Source organism: Lycium ferocissimum, chromosome 6 (genome assembly GCF_029784015.1).
Source record: "Lycium ferocissimum isolate CSIRO_LF1 chromosome 6, AGI_CSIRO_Lferr_CH_V1, whole genome shotgun sequence".
In the NCBI taxonomy this organism is placed as follows: domain Eukaryota; kingdom Viridiplantae; phylum Streptophyta; class Magnoliopsida; order Solanales; family Solanaceae; genus Lycium; species Lycium ferocissimum.
The window spans coordinates 61,012,339-61,033,779 of record NC_081347.1 but is presented as its reverse complement, the minus strand read 5'-3'; the positions used below and the strand labels follow the sequence as shown (position 1 = coordinate 61,033,779).

At 36.8% G+C, this 21,441-nt stretch overlaps 1 protein-coding gene across 2 annotated transcripts; it reads right to left on the bottom strand.

Moving 5' to 3' along the window:
- Window positions 1–1,257: 1,257 nt before the first annotated feature.
- On the bottom strand, window positions 1,258–21,410 carry LOC132059937 (DExH-box ATP-dependent RNA helicase DExH5, mitochondrial). Of its 2 annotated transcripts, none has more exons than XM_059452779.1 (19): window positions 21,096–21,410; window positions 17,533–17,687; window positions 17,363–17,450; window positions 16,893–17,114; window positions 15,248–15,343; window positions 13,796–13,984; window positions 13,540–13,699; window positions 13,334–13,464; window positions 6,496–6,663; window positions 6,149–6,421; window positions 5,519–5,713; window positions 4,120–4,323; window positions 3,872–3,941; window positions 3,630–3,778; window positions 3,202–3,507; window positions 2,875–2,934; window positions 2,643–2,795; window positions 2,401–2,511; window positions 1,258–2,232 (listed from the first exon to the last, which is right to left on the bottom strand). In XM_059452779.1, the coding sequence occupies exons 1-19, from the start codon at window positions 21,405–21,407 to the stop codon at window positions 1,777–1,779; spliced, it is 3,498 nt and encodes a 1,165-aa protein (XP_059308762.1). In that variant the 5' UTR covers window positions 21,408–21,410; the 3' UTR covers window positions 1,258–1,776. The 2 variants fall into 2 exon arrangements, with proteins under 2 accessions (XP_059308762.1, XP_059308763.1); XM_059452780.1 differs by having other exon boundaries at window positions 21,092–21,237.
- Between the last annotated feature and the right edge of the window lie 31 nt (window positions 21,411–21,441).

The following is a 21,441-nucleotide window of genomic DNA, read 5'->3' as shown; positions in this document are numbered from 1 at the left end:
TTGGAAAAAAAAAAATCAATAACATGGAGTCACAAAGGAGTTTCTGAATTAATACAAGGAATAAAATCATACCTATACTTCCTAAAGAATCAAAATCACAAACACTACTTAATGAAAACTAAAAGATCCAAGATTGAAAGAATATATACACCAAAGACTCATTGCAAGCATCATATGCAAAATTGACCTTGACCCTACTGTTAAATCAATGACACGAACACCATTTGGATAGATTGATTCAAATATTTAGAAAATTTGAAGATTATAACTTAACTCTTCCATTTCTTCGAAAGTTGATAGAAATATATTTCGAACGGTCTTTCTTGTTCCACTAGCTAGGAGACAATTTGTTTGAAATTTCCCTTTTGTTATTACTTGTTTCTTTATGTCAAAGACCAAAAGCAGGAAACATCATTTTTGTCATTCTTTTCTTATAAGGTCGTGTACAACAACCTTAACTGCATAAGCCTGGGCTGGGCGACCGGGGAGCGGGTTCCCCGCTTGAAGGGGGACAGGAGACGGCCATCTCAAGGCACATCACGAACTACAAGCAACACTGGCGACCTGAAAAGTCAATCCCAGGAAAGATCCCTTCCCCTCACATTCAAATATGATGAAATATGAAGTCGAATTAAATCCCCTTTGTCAAAATGTTACCATGTAAATAATGTTAAAACGATTTTTTTTATTATGTATAAAGTTTGCATACCCTTGACAAAAATAAAGATTCAAGTGCAGCTGTAAAGGGGGTTACAATTGCTTCAGATCACAAGTTCTAATCCAAAGTGTGACATACTATTAATTTTTAACATTCTCTTTGCTTAAATTCCTTGGTTACGCTCCTGGTGGATGTGGTACCTGACTAAAAGAATGAACCTGAACTCTTTGGAAATGCTAACAGTGGGAACTGCAAATCGTAATAACTTGTACGTGCAAAACAACCGCTTGCACTTACAGGTTCGTGCAAGTACAAGAATTTTAAGCACATAGCCTATTGGCAGGACTGGAATAAGACACTACGCTGGATGCTCTCGACTCATTGGCTCCAACTTGAAATTTGTGCGCGCACACACATATTCAAACAGTTCTAAAGTATGAACATAATTATTCTAGATTCACAGCTATTGCAGTAAGGAAATAATGAATGTAGTCACATACTCCGCGGATATTGCTCGAGGCTCTTGATTCGCCTCTGCAGGCAGATCTTGAGCAATCAAATAGTCTCAGATGTGTAACCAAACAGGGAATCCAGATCACTGAAGTTCCAAAGTACTAAGAGCGGCCATTAATAGCAAAATAGAGTGTTTTTTTTTTTTTTTTAAACCATTAATATATACAAAGAACAAAGATAACTTAATCATTAAGTGCAACAATACCAGAGCATTTGATCTGCTTCGCAAAAAAATGAAGCATTTCTTCATCGCAAAGATATTGTAATTTCAGGTGCATTGGCTGAATGAGCAGACTGAACAGCTGCAAGGGCAAAATCGGGACAGGTCAAAAGAAGCCAAGCCCATCCAAACTTGTTCCCCTCCCTCGGATTTAGCTTTATTTCCAGATTTCAGAGGCAGTTTATTTTGCTGCTGAGCCTACTGCATTCATGAGACTCGAGAATCAGCCGTTCATGGGTTCCAGGATATCATGTTCACATACAACTGTAAAGCTGACAACACGGATGCTCCTATGAACTCATCCCAAGCGAAACCAAGGACACGAGGCTGTCCCAAGCATCACTGGATGCCAATTTTGTGATGTCCACTTTAACTCCCAACTCGTCTAAGCTTTCTTGCTCTTTTTCAGTAACTGTGACATCTGCTCGATGTAATTAGGACCTGCACGGTGCCCTTCCAACAACCAGTTCAGAGCCTCAGCTGCTGCGTCTTTTTCAGCTTGCTTTTTGTTGTTGCAAGGTCGTCCCATTATCTGCACTCCATTGAACTCCACAGTTGCTCGAAACTGACTGTTATTAAGTTGCACTGTCTTGTAGGTTGGTGTTGCATATCCTGCTCGATTCAGCAACGTCTGTAGCTGAGATTTAGCATTGTCACCTCCCGGACCACTTTCTGTCCTTGACATTTGAGCTGGTGGTAGTGCTCCAGCACCTGGCTTGGAAGGAAGTAAAATCTGACGACTAAAAACGAATCTGCCACCGCATTGATCCTCTGAGATAAGCAGCCGCACTGCTGACAGAAGTTCATGATAACTATGAACATCCATCCTCGGATTCAGGAGCTGTATATGTCGATTGCCAACTTCAGTTAAATATTATTTCAAAAAATGTTAACATAATCTGTGTTTCTTCAGATTTGACAAGGCACAAAAGAAAATGGCATTCAATGTGTTATGAACCAATTCTTTAGCAGAATTGACGATAAAGTGAGGTAGTAAACTATCACTTACTTTAGTCCGAATTAACTCGTCAAGCTCTCTTCTTAGACTTGTGTACATTTCTGCTGTAGTAGGGCTCATAAAGAACTCTAAGTATCCACCCAACATTTTCAAGTGACCGTCCTGTAAAATGGAAGTAAATGATTTCAATCAACCCCGAGGATATGTAGCAGGTTAATTTACACTTGGCATTAACCTGAACACAATTTCTCCTTCAGGTTCTAGGATCAACAAAGGAAAGATGAGGAGCTCACCACTTCCCCTTTTGAGATGGCTCCTCCAAATAGAAGCAGCACTGAGTCTGAGATAGCTGTAGAATCCCGGAGAAAAACAGAGTTTACTTTTATCTTTTCATTGAAAACGAGCCACGGATATGGTATCTTGGAGTCCCGGGCATTCACAGAGTTCTTTGCACAACACCAGAAAGAGAGTAAGATCAATGTGACTTTTATCAAGGAAAACTAAATACGCAGGTCGCATACTCACCGAGTGTAAAAACACCTGACCATCTTCCATTGTTTTCAAGGAAAATGACTTTTCATTATGCTGCGAAAAGCAATAATATCAGTAACACCATTGGAAGCAAGGACACTGCAAGGATTCTTCATTTGGGGTTTTACTAAAGTTAAAAATCATCCATGAGGGCACTTTCACTAATATGGACTTATACATTTATAATTATGGATAAACGCTAGTGTCCAGGTTATTTCAAAATGGATAAAAAGGTAGAGACTAAGATGGGATATATGGTAAATACAAATAAGATCTCTAGATACAATACTGAAACACACAAAGAAAGACACCAGGTTTTACCAGTACAGAACAGATTCCAGGATACAACCCGTAGCAGATTATCGCTCGAAGGAGATGCTCGTCATAACTCCAAGAATTATATATGGTAATGTTGCTGTCAACGAGACCAGTCTCATTCAGCAAAGAGTAAAACTCCCTGCGAAGGGAATCAATAGCTTTCATAGACTGTGCAGACAGGAAATTTTTCCAGCAGTACTCATATCCAGCTAGGTCTCTTTCAGCATCCCTCCAACCCTCATATGCTCGGACAAGAGCAAGATGGTCACTAAAATCACGTGAAAAATGAGCCTTAGCAGCCTCTGCAAGCTGAAAAAAATAGCTAGCATGTCTCAAAACCATTACTAGTCCTCAAGGGAAGTTATGTATGAACCAACTAATGGAGACGAAGCAAATAACGATTTAACAGCAAAGCGGAAGTTTTGACTTACATCTTTCTTGTCAAGCGGTGTCAAGAAGGGATCTCGGACACTAAGACCAGCAACGATAGTTAATATCGGGTCCAAACAATTCAAAATAGCCCCAAGTATAAGCATTTTTCCGAGTTTAGGCTCCATTGGAAGCATTGTTAAGTAACGTCCTGTCATTGAACCACAACAAAGACAGAAAAATCAGAGTACTAAAAGGTTAGACTTGAATACGATCATAATTCAATGACCGTCAAATTTCATACCTAGAACAGTCAAATTTTCACCCTCATCTAAAGCCCCAATGATTTTCAGATACTCAATGGCATTTTGAACCTACCAGCAAAACAAAAAGAATACTTCACCAACAGCAACAAGCAAAGGATGAACTTTGTACCATTCACAAGATGGTCTGAACTTATGTCAGAGGCCAGTAAACTGTAATACTGAATAAGAAAATTGCTACATATTCATTAACACACAAGTAACAGCAATAAATCTGACTGAGCATTACCGCTAATAACTCGGGGGACTGCAAAGCCCTCGAGAGGAACTCAGAAATGCTACCGAGTTTTAAACTTTTGATTTGCAAACAAAGGGATTGCAAAGGAGTCCTCAGAATTTCTGGTAATTGATAATCTGCAAAAGCATCATATACACATCTGGGATAAAGATGATAGCATTCTCCAGGCTGAACACGTCCGGCTCGTCCCCTTCTCTATCAGTTCCATAAGTAAACAAACATAATACGATTAAAATTTTGTCGGTAGTACCCAAAAGATTATTAGCATGAAAGGGATAACTTCTTATTAGAGAAACAGAAAATTCTTGTGCCAAGCACATGGCATAACACAGTAAAACTTGTGATGAACAACAAAAACTGGAGAGAAAAAGAAGTGAAATAATTAAATAAAATCCTTGCACCCTTACCTATAACCTACAATCTGACCAGGAATACCATGAGTTAAGGTGCATAATACACCAAGGAAGCAAAGCTTCACCGAAAATTATTATACTCCAAACAATTTTCTTTACCCTTTTTTTATGTCTGTGGTGTCAGAGCCAACTTGCGCTCACCTCTACTATCCCACTGGTTACCTGCTACCTCCCACCAGCACAGGTACCAGAGTAAACATGCCCACCAAGGCTTAGGATATGGGGAGCAATCACCTAGTGTTTTTTGCCTCCACTGAGATATGAACCTGAGACTTTATGGTTCTCCTCTCTCACTTCATTGACCACTAGGCCACCCCTTTGGATGGAACATTTTTCTCTAGCTTAAGTTGAAGAAACATGTGTCTTTTATAAGCCTCACAGGACTCATTCTTAAAGGGCTATTACCAAACATAAACTACGAAGATTGACTCTAAGACAAGCAGAATTTCAAATAAAACTGAAAAATACTATTGCCTTGGGTAGAGATCCAGCAAGCAGATCCTCATACAGTGAATTTTGCATAAATCAAAAAGTATCAGACTCCCTTGAATCGAAGGACTTCCTGAAATGAAGTAAACCTAAGGTTGAAGAAGAACTGGTCAAGTCTGAACTTCAAATTGAAATGTGCTTCAAAGGACAGAGCTATCATCAAAGAAAAGGCTCAAGTGTGAGGATTCAGAAATGTGATATTCATATAATATTTCAACAATTTGTAGATTCACAAAGCATCTGATGATGCATTCTCATAATCACTGGTCAATAGATTATTGGATGAATTGAAGGGTTACGTGGGTCTCATTATTGCTCAGCTAGTGAATCTCTCTGTTCGCAGCTATTAGGTGTTCTCCTTCCCCTCCCACACTATTACACTGAACACAAAAACTCTAACCATCAAATTACACAATTTATTATAAAGACATACATAAACGTATCTTCCAAGCAGCTTCAGAAACAAACGGACCAGCAAAGTATCTTACCTGTCGAGCTGAAACCTTTGAAATCCAAGAAGGAAGCAAACGAGGAGTATTATTAAGTGCATCATACGACGTCTCTTTTGCCTTGCCACAGTCGATAACAAAAACTACATCATCAATTGTGATACTGGTTTCGGCAATATTTGTAGCCAACACAATCTTCCTCACCCCAGCTTCAGGCTTGTCAAATATTAACCTCTACATGGAAGCAAAACAACTGATGTGTAAGCAGTACATAAAGAACTTAGATAATAAACTGCACAATTAAGATCTTGAACTCCTTTTTGTTTAGATAATAAACTGCACAATTAAGATCTTGAACTCCTTTTTGTTTTCTGATAAGTAGGAATTAGTGAATTATAGAACCGCTCAATCTAACAAGTCAAACGGTAAGAGAAGTCATCATTTTGATAGATTAGAGAAGCAGCAAGTGCAAGTCACCAGTTAATGGGCAGAACCCTATACCAATGACCAAACGTACAAGCAGAACAGAAACATGAATTGACTAGTAATGCTTATACTGTAATTTTAGAATATTAGCAGAAAACATATCCTTGAGAATTGCTTGTAACAAAGATATAGTTTACATGTAAGGCAAATGCAAGGTAAAAGCATTAATGCAAATTTCTTCACCTGCTCTGTACTAGCCATAGAACCATGGCATGCCAGCAACAAAACACGGCTTGTATTCCCCAAGATTGGATGACATTGTAGCTTATCCTTCAAAGAACTTATGTCGTCCCAACCAGTCATAAAAACTAAAACAGCACCAGGCCTTTCATTTTCACAAATATGGCATAGAATATATTCTATAAAATTGAAGCCTATACAATCTGGATTCCAACAAGACAAAGACTCCTGTGTCTCAGGGCTAAATTCTTGGAAATCAGCAGCTCTGAGGGTGTCCTGACGACAAAGAAAATATTAGCAGAGGAGTTGTAGCAAATGAAAATTGTGGGAGTTGCTTTTAAATTAGAAACCTCAACAGCAGACGCAATCTGACTCTTCCTTTTTCTTGGAGCTTGCTTGTTCATTTTCCACACTCTCTCCTGACCATAATCATCAATCTGATTGTCCGGCGTCAACCTGTACCCCGACATCTCCAGAATATCTTCCAGGAAATGAGTACGAACTGGATGTGTAAATCCCTAATGCAGACCATGGAAAAACTTCACAACTTAGAGCGCTCCAACTATTCATGAGTTTCCTCGTCTTAAGGATAGGAAAAAGAGAAATTTCATTGATGAAGAGAACAAAATTTTGGACAAAACATCACCACTAACACATAATACTACTGACATGTACTTAACCAAAATGACCAAAAAATAATGTGGAAAGAATGGAAGTATGGATCAAACTGCATCCAGGAAAAAAGGGGACGAATCAAGATTCATTGCTTGGTGCCTTAACCAAAAAATAGCAAACAGGAATGAAACACCAATGCTCTACCCAATAAGAGAAGAAATCAACTATATCAAGCATTTCACATACTCAATTAGAAAAAGCCACATCCTAAACAGGAAAATTTCGATTCCTTTTAGCAACAGGAAGGTCTGTGATTCTCTAAATTTAATAAGCACCACAACATAAGATGCTGAAAGAATCAAATCTCAACTGATATTGTCAAAAACCTTCATGCAAGTAACCATTCTAGATTCTTTTTTTTGGATAAGGTTCATGCAAGTATCTCTTATTTCTTTATGGTGCACCATGAGGTTCCTTTATGTATAGAAAATTAGTGTTGTTAGTAGAAAATCACATCTTTTTGTATAGTATTCTAATTTTTGCTATATGACTTGTATACGGGTGCTTGTTGCCCTTCATTAAAAAATGAGTTTTAAGTTTTGTCCACTGTCAGTGTATCATTTATTTACACCATCAGGTAATATTAACTTGCAATAGTAGGTTACCTGCTTTTTTTTTTAATCCTTTTTTAATTTATAATTTAAACATTGGTTTTTCTTTTTTGTAGTCTTTTTCATCTCTTTCATTCAAATCCTGCGTCTTTCCCGGTCTGTCAAACTACCCATCCAATTTCTCTTTTCTTCTACCATGTATGCCTCTCTTTCTCCTTCAAACCCTCCGCCCCTCCTTCTCTATCTCTTGGGTTCTATTATTTCCATGGTAGCCTCTAGGTAAAGAGGATTTCGTTATTCTAGTTGGAAGCAACAAGGACGGTGAGAACTTAGTTGATTAGATATATCTGCATGCTTGTTGTTTGAAACCAAATTTCTTATTCTTAGATTACTTTATTTCGACAAATTAGTACATTTTCATACACATAAATCCAGGCTATACCAATTCAGTTGTGCAACAAATGGTGAGAAACTGAGAATTATGATCAATGAATTAACAGATCCAACTTGAAAGGAAATCTGATGCCCAGCAAAAATGCTATGCTTAAAGGTGTTACGGAGAGTATTCTCAAGAATTCGGCATGAAGAACTAATTTAGTGACTTTGACGATGATGGTGAGATAGAATCATGAAAAACTAGAATTTAGGTAACTAACTTGGAAAGAAAATAATTGTGGTTACCTAGAAAATAATTTTGGTTACCTCTACAACGAGGATTCTAACTTATCTTTAATTGTTTTATGTCTCCAAGAATAATTAAAAGAAAAGGTAAAAGTCTGTGGATACCTATAAAATGACCTGATAGCGTAAAAAGTTTGTACAATGAGTCAATGACAGTGCACAAAACGTGAACTCTTAAACAATTTATTACCCTATCAAGAAAAAAAGGTTCATGCTAGTAATCATTCTATATTTATACCCTCCTGACTTCTCATCGGAAAAATACTCTTACAATCTAACACAAATTTGATTTATAGCAGCATTACAAGAAGCCTAAAAACAAGAATGCATACTATAAATAAACAGGGAGTTAAATAAATGAAGAAAAACTATAGAAGCTCACCAAGCAACATAAACTTCAAACGGGAATAGAAGAATCCTTCAGCAAGAACTAAACATCCAAATGAAGGACTAACAATTATCTATGGTTACTAAATTATCTATACATGGTGTTCATGTCAAAAGCATATGATAGGGTATCAAGATAAGTCCTTTCATGGGCGTTGGAGAGGAAAGCTATTCATATTAAATATATGAATGCCATAAATGACATGTATGAAGAAGTCTATCACTAATGTGAGAACAATGATAGGAGATACAAAAGGAGTTTCCTGTAACCGTGGGTTTAAACCAGGGATTGGCAATGAACCTGTACTTGTTTACCCTAGTTATAAATGAGCGAAACCAACGCAGTACAACATATAGTCCCATGGCGTATCATTACCTTCATATAAAATGGCTTAATACAGTATTACCACCTGACCTTGTAGCCAAATCCCCTTTACACACCCCTCCTTCACGGGGAACGTTTTACAGACCCAGTCTTTTTTAAAGTGTCTTTTACACACCTTTTTGGGACGTAAAATAGGCGAGTGAGTGTAAAATTTGTATATCTGAAGCATCTTCTAAACGCCACATGTCCAGCTTTTTTCCCTTTTAAATATTTTAATCATTTTTTTTTATTTTTTTTTTGTTAAAAAGATCTCGGTTTAAAAATAGTCATCTTCCCCATACACTTCCCATTTTTTGTAACCCACCATTGTGAAAACCCATCACCACTCCCTACCAGTCGAAGGTCGTTTTTAGGGATTAACCAAGGAATTTTTACTATAAAACTCCTCTATACTGCCAAGCATTTCTTGGTTTGGCTTTGGCCATTACAATTTGCGGTCTTCGAGCTCCTTTTTCGTTGATTTCTGAAGTTTGTTTTCTCCAACAAGAACTTGAAGAATTGGGAAATATATTTGGGAAAGAAAATTGTAAGCAAAAGCTACTGATCAAAAAAAGGAAAAAAAAAAAAACTGTAAGCCAAAGTTACGAGATGGGTTTTCACTGGTTGAATCGAGGAATTAAGCAACGATTTCGTGGACTAGCTTTGACAATGGAAGTGATGAAGAGATGAGAACGGAAGAGACGGGTTGTCACTGGTGGTTCTCTATGAGCCGGTGATGGTGAGTTACTGATTTTTGGCCATGGAGGAAGGAGATTAAAGAAGATGATGGAGTCCAAATTGCTGGTAGAGACAAAAGAGAGAAGAGGAGAGGTGAGGTTAGGGATTTTTAGTAGTAACCGGAGCAACAGTTGCCAGACCGACAAGTTCTTTGCTTTCTGGGATTTTTTTGAGATGATGATTAGTTATTTTTTTAAAAATAAAATAAAAAAATAACACGTGTCACGTTATTTTGGTGTGTGACATCACTTGCTGAGATTAAAGTGGTCAAATGTCAAAGTGGGGTGTAAAAGACAGACTTTGAAAAAGTTGGGTGTGTAAAATGTTCCCCGAGAAAGAGGGGTGTGTGTAAAGAGGATTTAGCTACAAGGTCAGGAGGTAAACTATGTATTAAGCCAAAAAAATCCAATGACATATGCTATTTTGATGACAATATTGTGCTAATTTACCAAACTAACGAGTGTATTAACCAAAAGGTTCAAAGATTGAAAAGCAATCTAGAGAAATACGGGTTTTTAGGAAAAAGTGGAAGATGATTGAATATATCTGCAGCAAATTTAGCCAGCATAAAAAGATTGAAGTTAAGGTGTAAGATTAGACGGGATTGTGGTGCTGGTGCCTAAGTGGCAAATAATTTGAAACCTAAACTTGTTATAGGCGAATGGAGATGATAGATGAAGATGTTACATATAGAATCAAAATCGGATAGTTGAAAGAAGCTACGTTGCTCAGACTCTTCAAAAATTGTCCCCGGGTGCGTGTCGGATCCTCCAAAATTGCACTACTTTTGGAGGATCCGACACTGGTGCGACAAAATTTTTGGGGAGTCCAAGCAACATAGGAAAGAAGTGCTACCGGAGTGTTACGTGATAAAAGGATAATTACCACAGTGAAAGGTAAGTTCTAGAGAACAGTCAGAGGACCAGCAGTGTTATATGTTTGGCTGCTAAAGTCCAACACATCCAAAAGATGAGTATCGCAGAAATGCAGATACTAAAATGAATGTGCGGTTATACAAGATAAAAAATGACCACATCTGCTTGAGATGGTTTGGTCATGTCATGCAGTGACCCCCCAGATGCACATGTAGATGGGGGTGAAACTATGGTGAGTGTAGGTGGTTACAAGGGGGCGAGGTAGGGCTAAAATAAATGGAAAAAAATTATCTCGCAAGAGCTACAATCTCTTGGAATCAATGCAATCTTAGAGAAAGAGGACACAAGGGAAGAAACAGATATATATATAGGCAATAGCGCGATACCAGTTAGTAGGGAATATGTTTTACTCATGTTAGTACGTTCACTTTACATCGTATACCTTCTAGGAGTCTTTTAGCTCCACTAGAGCTTTTTCTGCCAGTAGAATTAATAGAGAACTTCTAGTGGTTTGTTTTGTAATTGGCCTGAGATAAATTTAAATGGAGAAACATGGTCACTAAGAATTCATATAGCCTTAACGATCTTGTTAGGGACTCAGGTGTAGTAGCAGTTGTTGTAGTAGTATTTCTGGCCTGCTAAATTAATCAAACACCCACATAATTTCCCATAAATTATTTCATCAAAAAAAAATCCCATAAAATATCTTTGACTCATTGCTTTTCTTGAGCAGCAAATGTGCAGATTGAAAAGGAGAGACAATTGAGGGTTCTGCGAGTCGAGGACTTGATGCACCCATCAAGTGACTAAGAGGACATGCAAGAAGACCAGAGGAGGAGATCAGGGAGATGCTAAAGTTGCGTGTAAAGTAGAGAGGCAAAGAGGTGATCAGATGTTTATTGTTCGATAGTTTTCTTTAACCTGTTCGGTTATTAATACTAAATTGCACCAATCCAAGCTATTTGAAGAGATTATTTGGCCTATCCTATTTTGACCTACCTACAGACGTGTTGAATCAACCAACCTGTTAGCTCCAGAAAGTTACTTGTTTGACAGGTCAAAATTCCCAGCACAACCTCACCAAGAGTTAAAAGAATCTGGGAAAAGGGTCAAAAATACCCCTCTACTTTGGAAAAAGGGCTAAAAATATCCTCCGAACTTATTTTGGGTCGAAAATACCCCTCCCATCCTTAAAGTTTTCAAATATACCCCTGTCTTGATGGAAATTATCCCCCAAAATAACCCGAAATCATTTTTTAAACCCGCTCCATCATTTAAACCCGACCCAACTAAATAATTACCCATAAGATCCCCTTATTCCCCCAATACGTAGGTTTGAAGTTTGAGGGAATTGGGGGAATAAGGGGATCTTGTGGGTTATTATTTAGTTGGGTTGGGTTTAAATGATGGAGCGGGTTTAAAAAATGATTTCGGGTTATTTTGGGGGATAATTTCCATCAAGACAGGGGTATATTTGAAAACTTTAAGGATGAGAGGGGTATTTTTGATCCAAAATAAGTTCGGAGGATATTTTTAGCCCTTTTTCCAAAGTAGAGGGGTATTTTTGACCCTTTTCCCAAAAATCTATTTCAGGATTGAGATTTTGACATCAATAACCCTAACCTAATTGTGATCTTCAATGCTCAAATAGCAGCAAAAAGAGCATAAACCTTGACCCTTATGAAACTAAAAACAGTTCCTCAGCAAAAGAAGTGTCGTCAATAATGACTACCATTAGCACAAGTTGTTGCCCTCTGTCTCAATTCTCAAGTTATGTGCTGCACTTACTATTTTCAAGATGTCCTTGAAATATTTTCATTCTTTTACAATGATTTGTCCTTATGTCTAATTTTATATGAGGGTAGATTGCATAGACATGGAGTTTAATATGTTCTTGACTGTTAGTGGTAATAGTGGAAGAGAATATTAAAGTAATGGTGAAAAGTTAGTTCTATATAGCATATCGAAGTTCAAAATTTGAATAATTTGAAGTATTTGAATTCATGAAAGCTGTGAGTTTATAAAAATGGAATCGTGTCAACATCTCGGATGTCTAAAATTAGAAAGTGTGTCACATAAATTGGGTCTTATGAAAAGAAAGGAATGTCAGGTGTTTTGAAGGAAGATACAGCTCAATTCATAAGATCTAGATGGTTTTTTTTAATGACCCTGGTGTCCGAGCCAGCTCGCATGACCTCGACTAATTTCACGGGGTACGTACTACAGAAGACTAAGATGAATTGCTTACTGTTACTTCAGATGTAAATTATGCTAACTCTTTACTAGACATCATAGAATCCTTGTAAGATGAACAAGAACATATATTTGCTTTGCAGGGATCAGTAACAGCTACCAGCTTAGCCTATGCACTGATGATTATACAATGTTACCTTTCTCAAAAGAAAAAAAAAAAAGTCACATAAATTGGGGCAAAGGGTGAAAGTTAATTGATAAGAAGGAGAAATCCCACATAGAAAATACATAAACAGAAGTAGCACATCTCAGATAAAAAACATCTCCACAAAGAGAAACACGTTACTTAATATTTTTCTGACAACTTATGCAAACTTCAACAATTCACATTATTCAAATTTAAACATTTATGATCCTTTCCTACTCTACTATTTATTTAACAACTGTCTTAATTTTTTTTTTCATATATAAGCTATTCTATATATATATATATATATATATATATATATATATATATATATAATTGTTTTAATGTTTTCTTCTACAACTACCAAAAGAATATACATGAGAAATTAACATTAAACTTTCTGCACAGTCAAACTATGCCGTATCACATAAATTCGGATTCAGGTAGCAACAGAACAAGATGGGCCGGAATGGGACCATTGGCATAATGAATGTTGAACATCAATTAAAAACACAACTACTTAACCAACTTACTCACCGGAATGTGGACCAGTGGAGCCCCATCGAAGTATGAAGAGAAAAGCTCTGCATCTAAGGTGGCACTCATCAAAATCAACCTCAGCTCTGGCCGGCGAGGGAGTAAATCCTTTAGAACTATTAGCAGAAAGTCTGGTATAACACATACTCAATTGTTAAAAAGTAGATTCCATGAACTCCAAAATCCCTTTAAAGACAACAATATACCTTCATTCATTCCACGTTCATGAATCTCATCCACAATTACATGTGTGATGCCCTTCAGATTTCTATCAACTAGTAGTCTTCTCAACAAGATACCAGTGGTACAAAAGAGGAGGTGAGTGTCCCTTCCTTTAACACCTTCTAGCCTAACTTTATATCCAACCTGCAAAGACATCAAAGAAGACATGATACTTATTCCTAATATTAAGTCATGTGTGATGGAATGTATGCCAGTTAATTTGCTAGTACAGAAACTCACCGTTTCACCCAACACCTCCCCTCTCTCAGCAGCAACTCTTTCAGATACTGCCATAACAGATATTCTTCTTGGCTGAGTACATATGATACTGCACATGTCTCCACGAACGGACTCAATTTCAGACTCTAAAATAAACTGGGGAATCTGTGTGGTCTTCCCACAGCCAGTTTCACCTGAGATAATAATCACCTGTGCATATGGAAAAGTTTTTCCTAATATCAGCATAATCAGGAGAAGTTTCAAAAAGATCAAGCTTTCCCAAGGCGTTTAGCTATGTCATGGTTTTTTTTTTTTTTTTTTTTTTTTTACACATGCCATTCTGAACTTTATTAGTCCTAAATAAAATTAGAAAAACAAAAAACCACCAAACTAAGAGGGGACCATAACTCTCTTCAATTGGCAGAGAGGTAATTTGCAGACAAAGCTAACACCCAGTAATAGTCAGAAAATTAGTACCAGAATGCTAGACGAATTTGATAGAGCTTTAAAGGGCTCCAAGAGCTTCATTTTGCTATCTTATTCAATCATCATGCTTCGCCAGGAGTAAATCTTTTCATTTTGCACTTGTTCACTTAAGCCACATCCTGTAAATCCCCAAGCGAAAAGAAGAGATTCACAATGCTGGGACATACTTCCAAACAGACTCCTTTTATGTACCATCTTTTTTTATTTTCTCGCCCTCATTTGCGTTATGCTTCGCCAAGGCATCTAGATATCTCACGTGGAATACGTGGAAACACTTGTGAAGGTTCATTTGGTGTCAGATAAGGAACTGAATAAACAATCAACGGTGACTGGACTAATTTGGGATTGCTAATCCATGGTATTATTACATCCAAGGGATTGAGTAGTCATGTGGAGTAAACTATCCTAGGATTAGGTCTCAAGAGATCATCTTGACATTCACCTATAAATAGGAAAACACCAAACCCTGGCCCATCTTTCTTTCTTCTGTCATCTCAATCTTCCTCTCTTTCTCCCTCACTCCACTATGGAACAACCTCCCATCCCCACCCTCTCTCCACTGACTCTCGCTCCATACGTCTTCTCCTTCACCCTCCCTTCAGCATTCGTCTTTCAACCCTATGCCTCTCTGTTCCCCTTCCTACCATTGTCCTAATAAACCTAACATTAGACAAAAGAAAGTAATACTACATTTAGTCTCCTGATTACAGTCCAACATGCCTGGATTCTAATCATGGGGTGTCTTGCTTGCCTACCAACCGCCCATAATAAATGTTGATTGTTAAATATATGAGAAAGACACATTTATCTTTTAGAATATAGTTAGATGATATTTTCACAACCACATATTTTATGATCTTACTCAAAAGTATCATAAAAAACAACAAATTTTACCAGTGACATAAAATGTGCATGGCAAATGTCACAGCTCAAATACAGCTAAGACGGGCCAACTAGCGAGGATAGATGTCTCAAGATCTGACACACCTGGTTCTGTGAAATGGCACTTAATATTGCGTCTTTTTCCTTATATGCAGGTAGACTACTACGAAATTCCAGCATCTTCTTACCCTCAGCTGATTCCTGTAATAAACAAGAAAGTTATTGCATGAATCCGTCTTCCACAAGGAAATGACAAAACAAAAAGAAACTGATAAAATTTTGCAGCATTTATATAAAACAAATAAACAGAACAAACTAAAAACGAAAACTATAAAAGTTACAAACAGTGGAGAAACAGCATTTAGAACATGTAGTGCAGGAAAGATCTACTTAGAAAGGATTAAAGAATGAAGTCATGGCACTGTTTACTCACTCTAGCATATACTGTTCTCCCTACAGACAGTTGATATTGGGTTTCCTTTACACAGATTTTTCAGAAATTCATTTCTAAAAAGTTTCCAATATTGGTTGCTAAAGTTGTCAAAACATATATTAGATTTGAAGATATTCTTCTCCTATGAATACAGGTACTATAGGTTTGCATAAAACATCACTTAATACCAGAGAATTCCACCTTTGTTTATGCAATTTAATTGAAGACTACGGGGCTTTTTGCTTGATGCCTTGAACAAGGACCTCTCTTCAGATTTGTGCTTAGTTATGTAAGCTATGACATGAAGTCATGAACTAAAGCATTGTACAACTCGCAAGCTCCAGCTAATGCCAATGTTTATGTCAAATATTAGACCACCTAATGTGTGCTTTTACTCTTGCTAAATTGAGACTCGAAACCAATCATTTATCATGTCTATCAGCTAAAACCAGAGCCCTCAATAATTATACATAGGTCCATGAGTATGATCAATACTTTTCCTATCCGGGCATCCATTTCACCAAAAATCAAAAGATGACAAATATTCTTCTTATCTCAATGCCCAAATATTTCTGGTAAAACGAAAAAACAGTCCAAAATAACAAAGTGTGAGCTCCTCAAGAGTCCAGAGAACAATAGAGAAACAGTGGAGAAAGAATGAGAGGATACCTACTTATCAAAAGTAAGGGCATCTTGGAGAAGAAGGATGAAGGCAAAAGCAAGGTCATCATGTGTTATATCCTACAACTGTTACTATTTTGTGAACTAACTGGGAATGTTATGTATAGACATTTTTTTTTTTTTGACAATGTTAACATAATGTTATGTATAAACATTTGGGAATAACACAAAAAGCATTTCAGAATAAACAACACTTATAACTTTTGACTTAGTCTGTTGCGTCCTTATCTTTTACAAACATACCACAGATAACTTCTACAATTTATAAGAGTTGTTTTGGCACTATAATTAAGTTCACAAATCTCCTATCTCTCACCATAAGCAGCTTAGAGGTAAACAGCAAGTGAACAACAGTTTTTTTCTTTCTTAAGAAGTTATAAAAAGACAACGATTATTTTCCAATAAAGATGTGCAGAAAAAAGAAAAAAAAGAAAAAAAACAAGTACTAGCTAATTATGTGGTTGAGTTTTAAGGACTGTCCCAGCAACACTAAAATCAATTGCTCCTGCTTAAGGAAGCATTAGAAGATAAAAGTCTTTACTGCATTTTGCCCCAGCAATACAAGGTTGGAAGAGGGAGATAATTCTTAATTTGCACAAATGTCAATGTGCTTTAAAATTTTCGAGGTGATTGAACCTGCCAAGTTTGCTGTTTTGTTTGCATTTGCATACTCCTTTCCCAAAGGATTTTCTTCATGGCAGTCTTACTCTGAGGGAGTGCCTCTGACTGCTCAAATAGACCCTCGTCAGTAGCTATACTGCCATTACTGCTTGATCGTGACATGCTCCTTGGCTTAAGAGACAAGTATTGTCCAAGAAAAACATCTACTCGTCTTGGTAAACCCGGAGGCAGGATGACCTGACAATTGTTTAAAGGTTGCAGTCTTATCATTGATGAAATAAAGTACAGGAAAGAAAGGTAGAAGGGGAGAAGAGGGAATACAGGAACGAGGCATGAATTAAAACCAATAAAGCCTGACCAAGTAGGAAGCAGCAGGAACGTAAATCCAGAAAAAGACCATCAATAAGAGAAAATAGAAGTGGAAACTTTTGTTGAGTCAGAAATTAAATTACTGACTAAGAATATCTAACAGGTCAAGAACATACCTCTCTCTGAGGACGCTTATCATCCAAATCAAATCTGTAGTTAGGTAATGGAAGCTTGCTGACAACTACTACTTTTGAATATAGCTTGCTGCATAGATGGTGGCATTTTAAAGTCCTGTAACAAAACAAATGTAGAAACAAGAGACTCCTGATCAAAGTCTCAAAGATACCTATATAAACCCATTTTGCTTGCTAAAGCTGCTATTTGCTCATAATCCCGCCTATCCTTTTTCTCCCTTGAGATCACCTCTTGTTTATCATTGTTGTGTAACAGAGCAGTGAGCTTCCATTTCCATGCTTCAGCATTGTCAGATGGGGCAGCACCCTGGAATCCATTTAATGTTATACATGCAGACTGAAACAATTAGCTGTGAATGCATGCACGCCTTACCATGGATACGATTGTCTATGCAAGTGAACGTAGCTGGACATAAGCAGTTATTTTCCATGACAAAGCAAACATTTACTGACACACATGAAAACCTCATCATCGGATCAAAAAAGAAAGTCTAAAAACCTCAGCCGTGCCAGGAATGCTTCACATAAAAAGAAGCCAGTCAAGCCTAAACCTATGGGTTAAGGTTGAGTCCTTCAGATTAATGGTCAAGTTCAAGTCTCCACCATGTGTGCCTATCATCTAAGTGTATGTTGATTCATTCACCATATGTCCAGATCAGTGATTCCATCATTTCAGCAACAGAGAAATGCTGACAACATAAATGTGTAGTTAAGTTGGCGCATATAATTTTAGGGGGCACAAGAACTCTCTAGTTCAGATGCAACTTACTGGAGAGGTGCAAACTAATACCATAGTTAAGTTTAAACAAGTCATAGCTTTTTTCATTTATTATTATTTTCTTTGGATAACCATGGTTTCCAGACCAGCTAGCCCGCACCTTGGCTAATTCCACGAGGTGCCTGCTGCCTGCTACCTTCCACCACCACAACAAAGAGTTACTAGAGCAAAGGTACCAGGTAACTCATACCACCAAAGCTAGGACAAATCGGAAGAAATCGGCTAGTATTTTTGCCTCTGCTGGGACTTGAACTTGAGACCTCATAGTTCTCACTTCTCAACCTACTTCCTTGACCACTAGGCCACACTCTTGGGTGCAGCATTTTTCAGTTAATTGTTTTTAACTACATATATCTGGACAAGTATATAACTGCAGCAAATTCCATCATTAAAACAATCTATTAACTCCAGAAAACACACTAGTGTACCCACTGATCAGCATATTACTTGATAATTTGGCAGGTTCCAGGACAAGTAACGTAAGAGCATATTATGAAGACTATCAAAAAGAAGCACTTAATCCATGTCCAATATCACCAGATAGGATAGGATAGGATAGGATGAAACATTGCATATCTAATTCCGCATGAAGAATGGGATTATATTTTCCTGTATATGTGGGATAAGGAGTTACATTACAATCCATTTTTATGCAAAAGGTGTATGCATCAAGTTAACAAACTAAAATTATCTCATCCTATCATATCTTACCTAAAAAAACATGGCACTAATAATAAAAATAAAGACAGCTAAATGTGGACAAGCACTGACCATCGAAGAAAGATGTTGAGGAGGAGCAAGATAGATGAAAACTTGAAAAAGAAATGAGAAGAGTTAGAAGGTCCAAGAAAAAAACGATGAAGAGACATACTAGGGCAGAAAGGTCATTGAGCCAAAAACCAAAAAAAAAAAAAAAATTACTCCGTAGCTCAGAGTAGAGTGAGGAAAAGGGATGGACAGAATTTAATTTGTCTGTTTTGTTGATAATACTTGTTTAATTCAAGTAAACTCATAACGCTCTATACACCAATTATAGTTGTAGGTGCTGGCAATGGAAACTCTATTATTCATTATATTAATTACAGTAGTTTGGAAATCTTAAACAGACTTTCTTGTTATGCATATCTTGCTACATGCCTGAACACCAAAGGCCTAAGGCATACGAAAACAACAATGCCTAACCCAAGTTAACATGCAAGTGATGCTTGCCTAATGCACTTCAGTGCTTAGACACATATATGATCCTTGAGTACATCTTTACGCACATAGGGTCACATCATAGATTTAAAACTCAATTTCAGCCATATGATTTGGTTATCTAGCTCATCAAAATATATGGGCAAGTTAAAAACGAAGCCTAAAGTCAAAGATTCAAGACAATACAAAGATACAATGTCCACGGAATTGTAGATAAACATGTCAGTAGATCACCAATAAACCAAAACCAAATGACAATGTTATCTAGTTCTTAGATTACGTAATTACTCAAGTAAGCTTACATAATACTATCATAACCCAATTTGAGTTTCAAATCCACTTTGACATACCATTGAAACTTAAAAACACCATTTTGAGTTAACTTTCTCAGAAATCGAGTTTTAATCGAAATTAGGCAATAATTGAGTTCTGTATGAAATTAGGCATCATCTTTTTTTCCATAAAAACTAGGTCATCATTGAGATTTCCTAAGACCAATTAACTTGTTCCTACTAAATCAAATTGAATCATTACACATTAATTCAAACATAACCCAATAAAGGGGCAAAAAATTGATAGGTGTTGCGCAGAAAGAATCCACTAAATTAATTGTATAAACAGCAATAGTAAGCATTCCAAATACTGAATTTGGACCCCAAGATTCTTCCAAACTAATTCCGACATTTAATTGCTCAAGGCCTCAAGCTAATCGGTATATTAAATATCTATCAGACCTCAATTCCAAACTAATTAAGGTCAATAACATGAATCCTTTATATACATTCTGCTCTATTCAGGTCATTTCGTTGGGAACCTTTTGTCTATTTAACACTTAAGTTGGGTACCAATCAAATGCATGCCTAGAGGAGCACGTCCCAGAAAACATTTTCTTTCTTCTTTTTTTTTTCTTTTTTCTTTTTTGATTAAACTTCTAAGGTACTCCCTCCGTCCCAAAATGAGTATCATTTTAGCTCTTTTCACATCCATCAAGACAATAATTAGTAATTGTTTCCAACTATACCCTTATATTAAAGAACTACTTCTTCTTAACAGAGTTCAATTCTCAAGAAACATCTACTCCGTCCCTCCTAATTTATGCGACACATTTCGTTTTTCTAGATTCAAACTGTGTGAACTTTGACGAACAATTTAAAATATATTTTTTCATCATACAAACAACGACAACAACAACATACCTAGTGTAGTGTACACATAGAAAAGAATTGCATCTTATAGTACTTCTTATACAGTTTCAAAAAATCTAAATTTTAATTTTAAAATATTGAGTTCCACTAATCCAATTTAGCTTCGAAAATTAATCAAATTTACTCTCGAAAAGCTAAAAGTGCCACATAAATTGTGACAAAGGGAGTAATAAATAGGAGCACCTTAATAAATGATACTCCGTACGCCCCAATTTAAGTATCTAACTTTCCTTTTTGTGGTTTGTCCCAAAAAAAGAGCTACTCTTTCTATATTTAGTAAGTTAACAATTCAAACATCATGGCAAGTTTAAAACCACAAGATTCAAAAGATATTTTAATACATTACACACATATTTAATTTAGGACCACAAGATTCAACAGTCACTTTTTATTCCTTAAATTTGGTGCCTAGTCAAACTAAGACACTTAAATTGGGACGAATGTAGTACAGTCAATAAAAGATAATGTCAGCATAACTAATCCCAGCATTACTAAGACACCATATTCAGTACTACTAAGAGGTGGGCTCACCTACCTGATAAGGTGTAAGGTGAATATCCTCATCAAATCGTGAACTTCTTTTATTCTGCAATCTCACTTGTTGCTGCTGAGGTGGCGGCAAGTAAGGGTAAGACTTGATACTATTAGAATTATTATTATTAGGTTTTTGATCGATTGGTTGTGGAGAAGCAGTAATTACTGAACGGAGGCGTTGGTGTGGAGGTACGTAAACGGCGCCACCACATGACGATAACGGCCGTTCCTTCATTGGAATGGTGTAGGGTTTATTAAGGTTAGTGAAATGTGAATTGTATGTGAGAAATTGGAGTGGATAATATAGGCTCATAAACTGTTTGACGGAGTTAAGTCTTATAGCGACG

Excerpts from the sequence above, each read along its gene's own strand:
- LOC132059937 (XM_059452779.1), bottom strand. The coding sequence starts at position 21,407 with ATGAGCCTATATTATCCACTCCAATTTCTCACATACAATTCACATTTC. Across the intron at positions 13,985-15,247 it reads GTGCCATTTCACAGAACCAG|GTGATTATTATCTCAGGTGA; the intron begins GTGTGTCAGATC and ends CCATATGCACAG. Across the intron at positions 5,714-6,148 it reads CTATGGCTAGTACAGAGCAG|AGGTTAATATTTGACAAGCC; the intron begins GTGAAGAAATTT and ends GCTTCCATGTAG.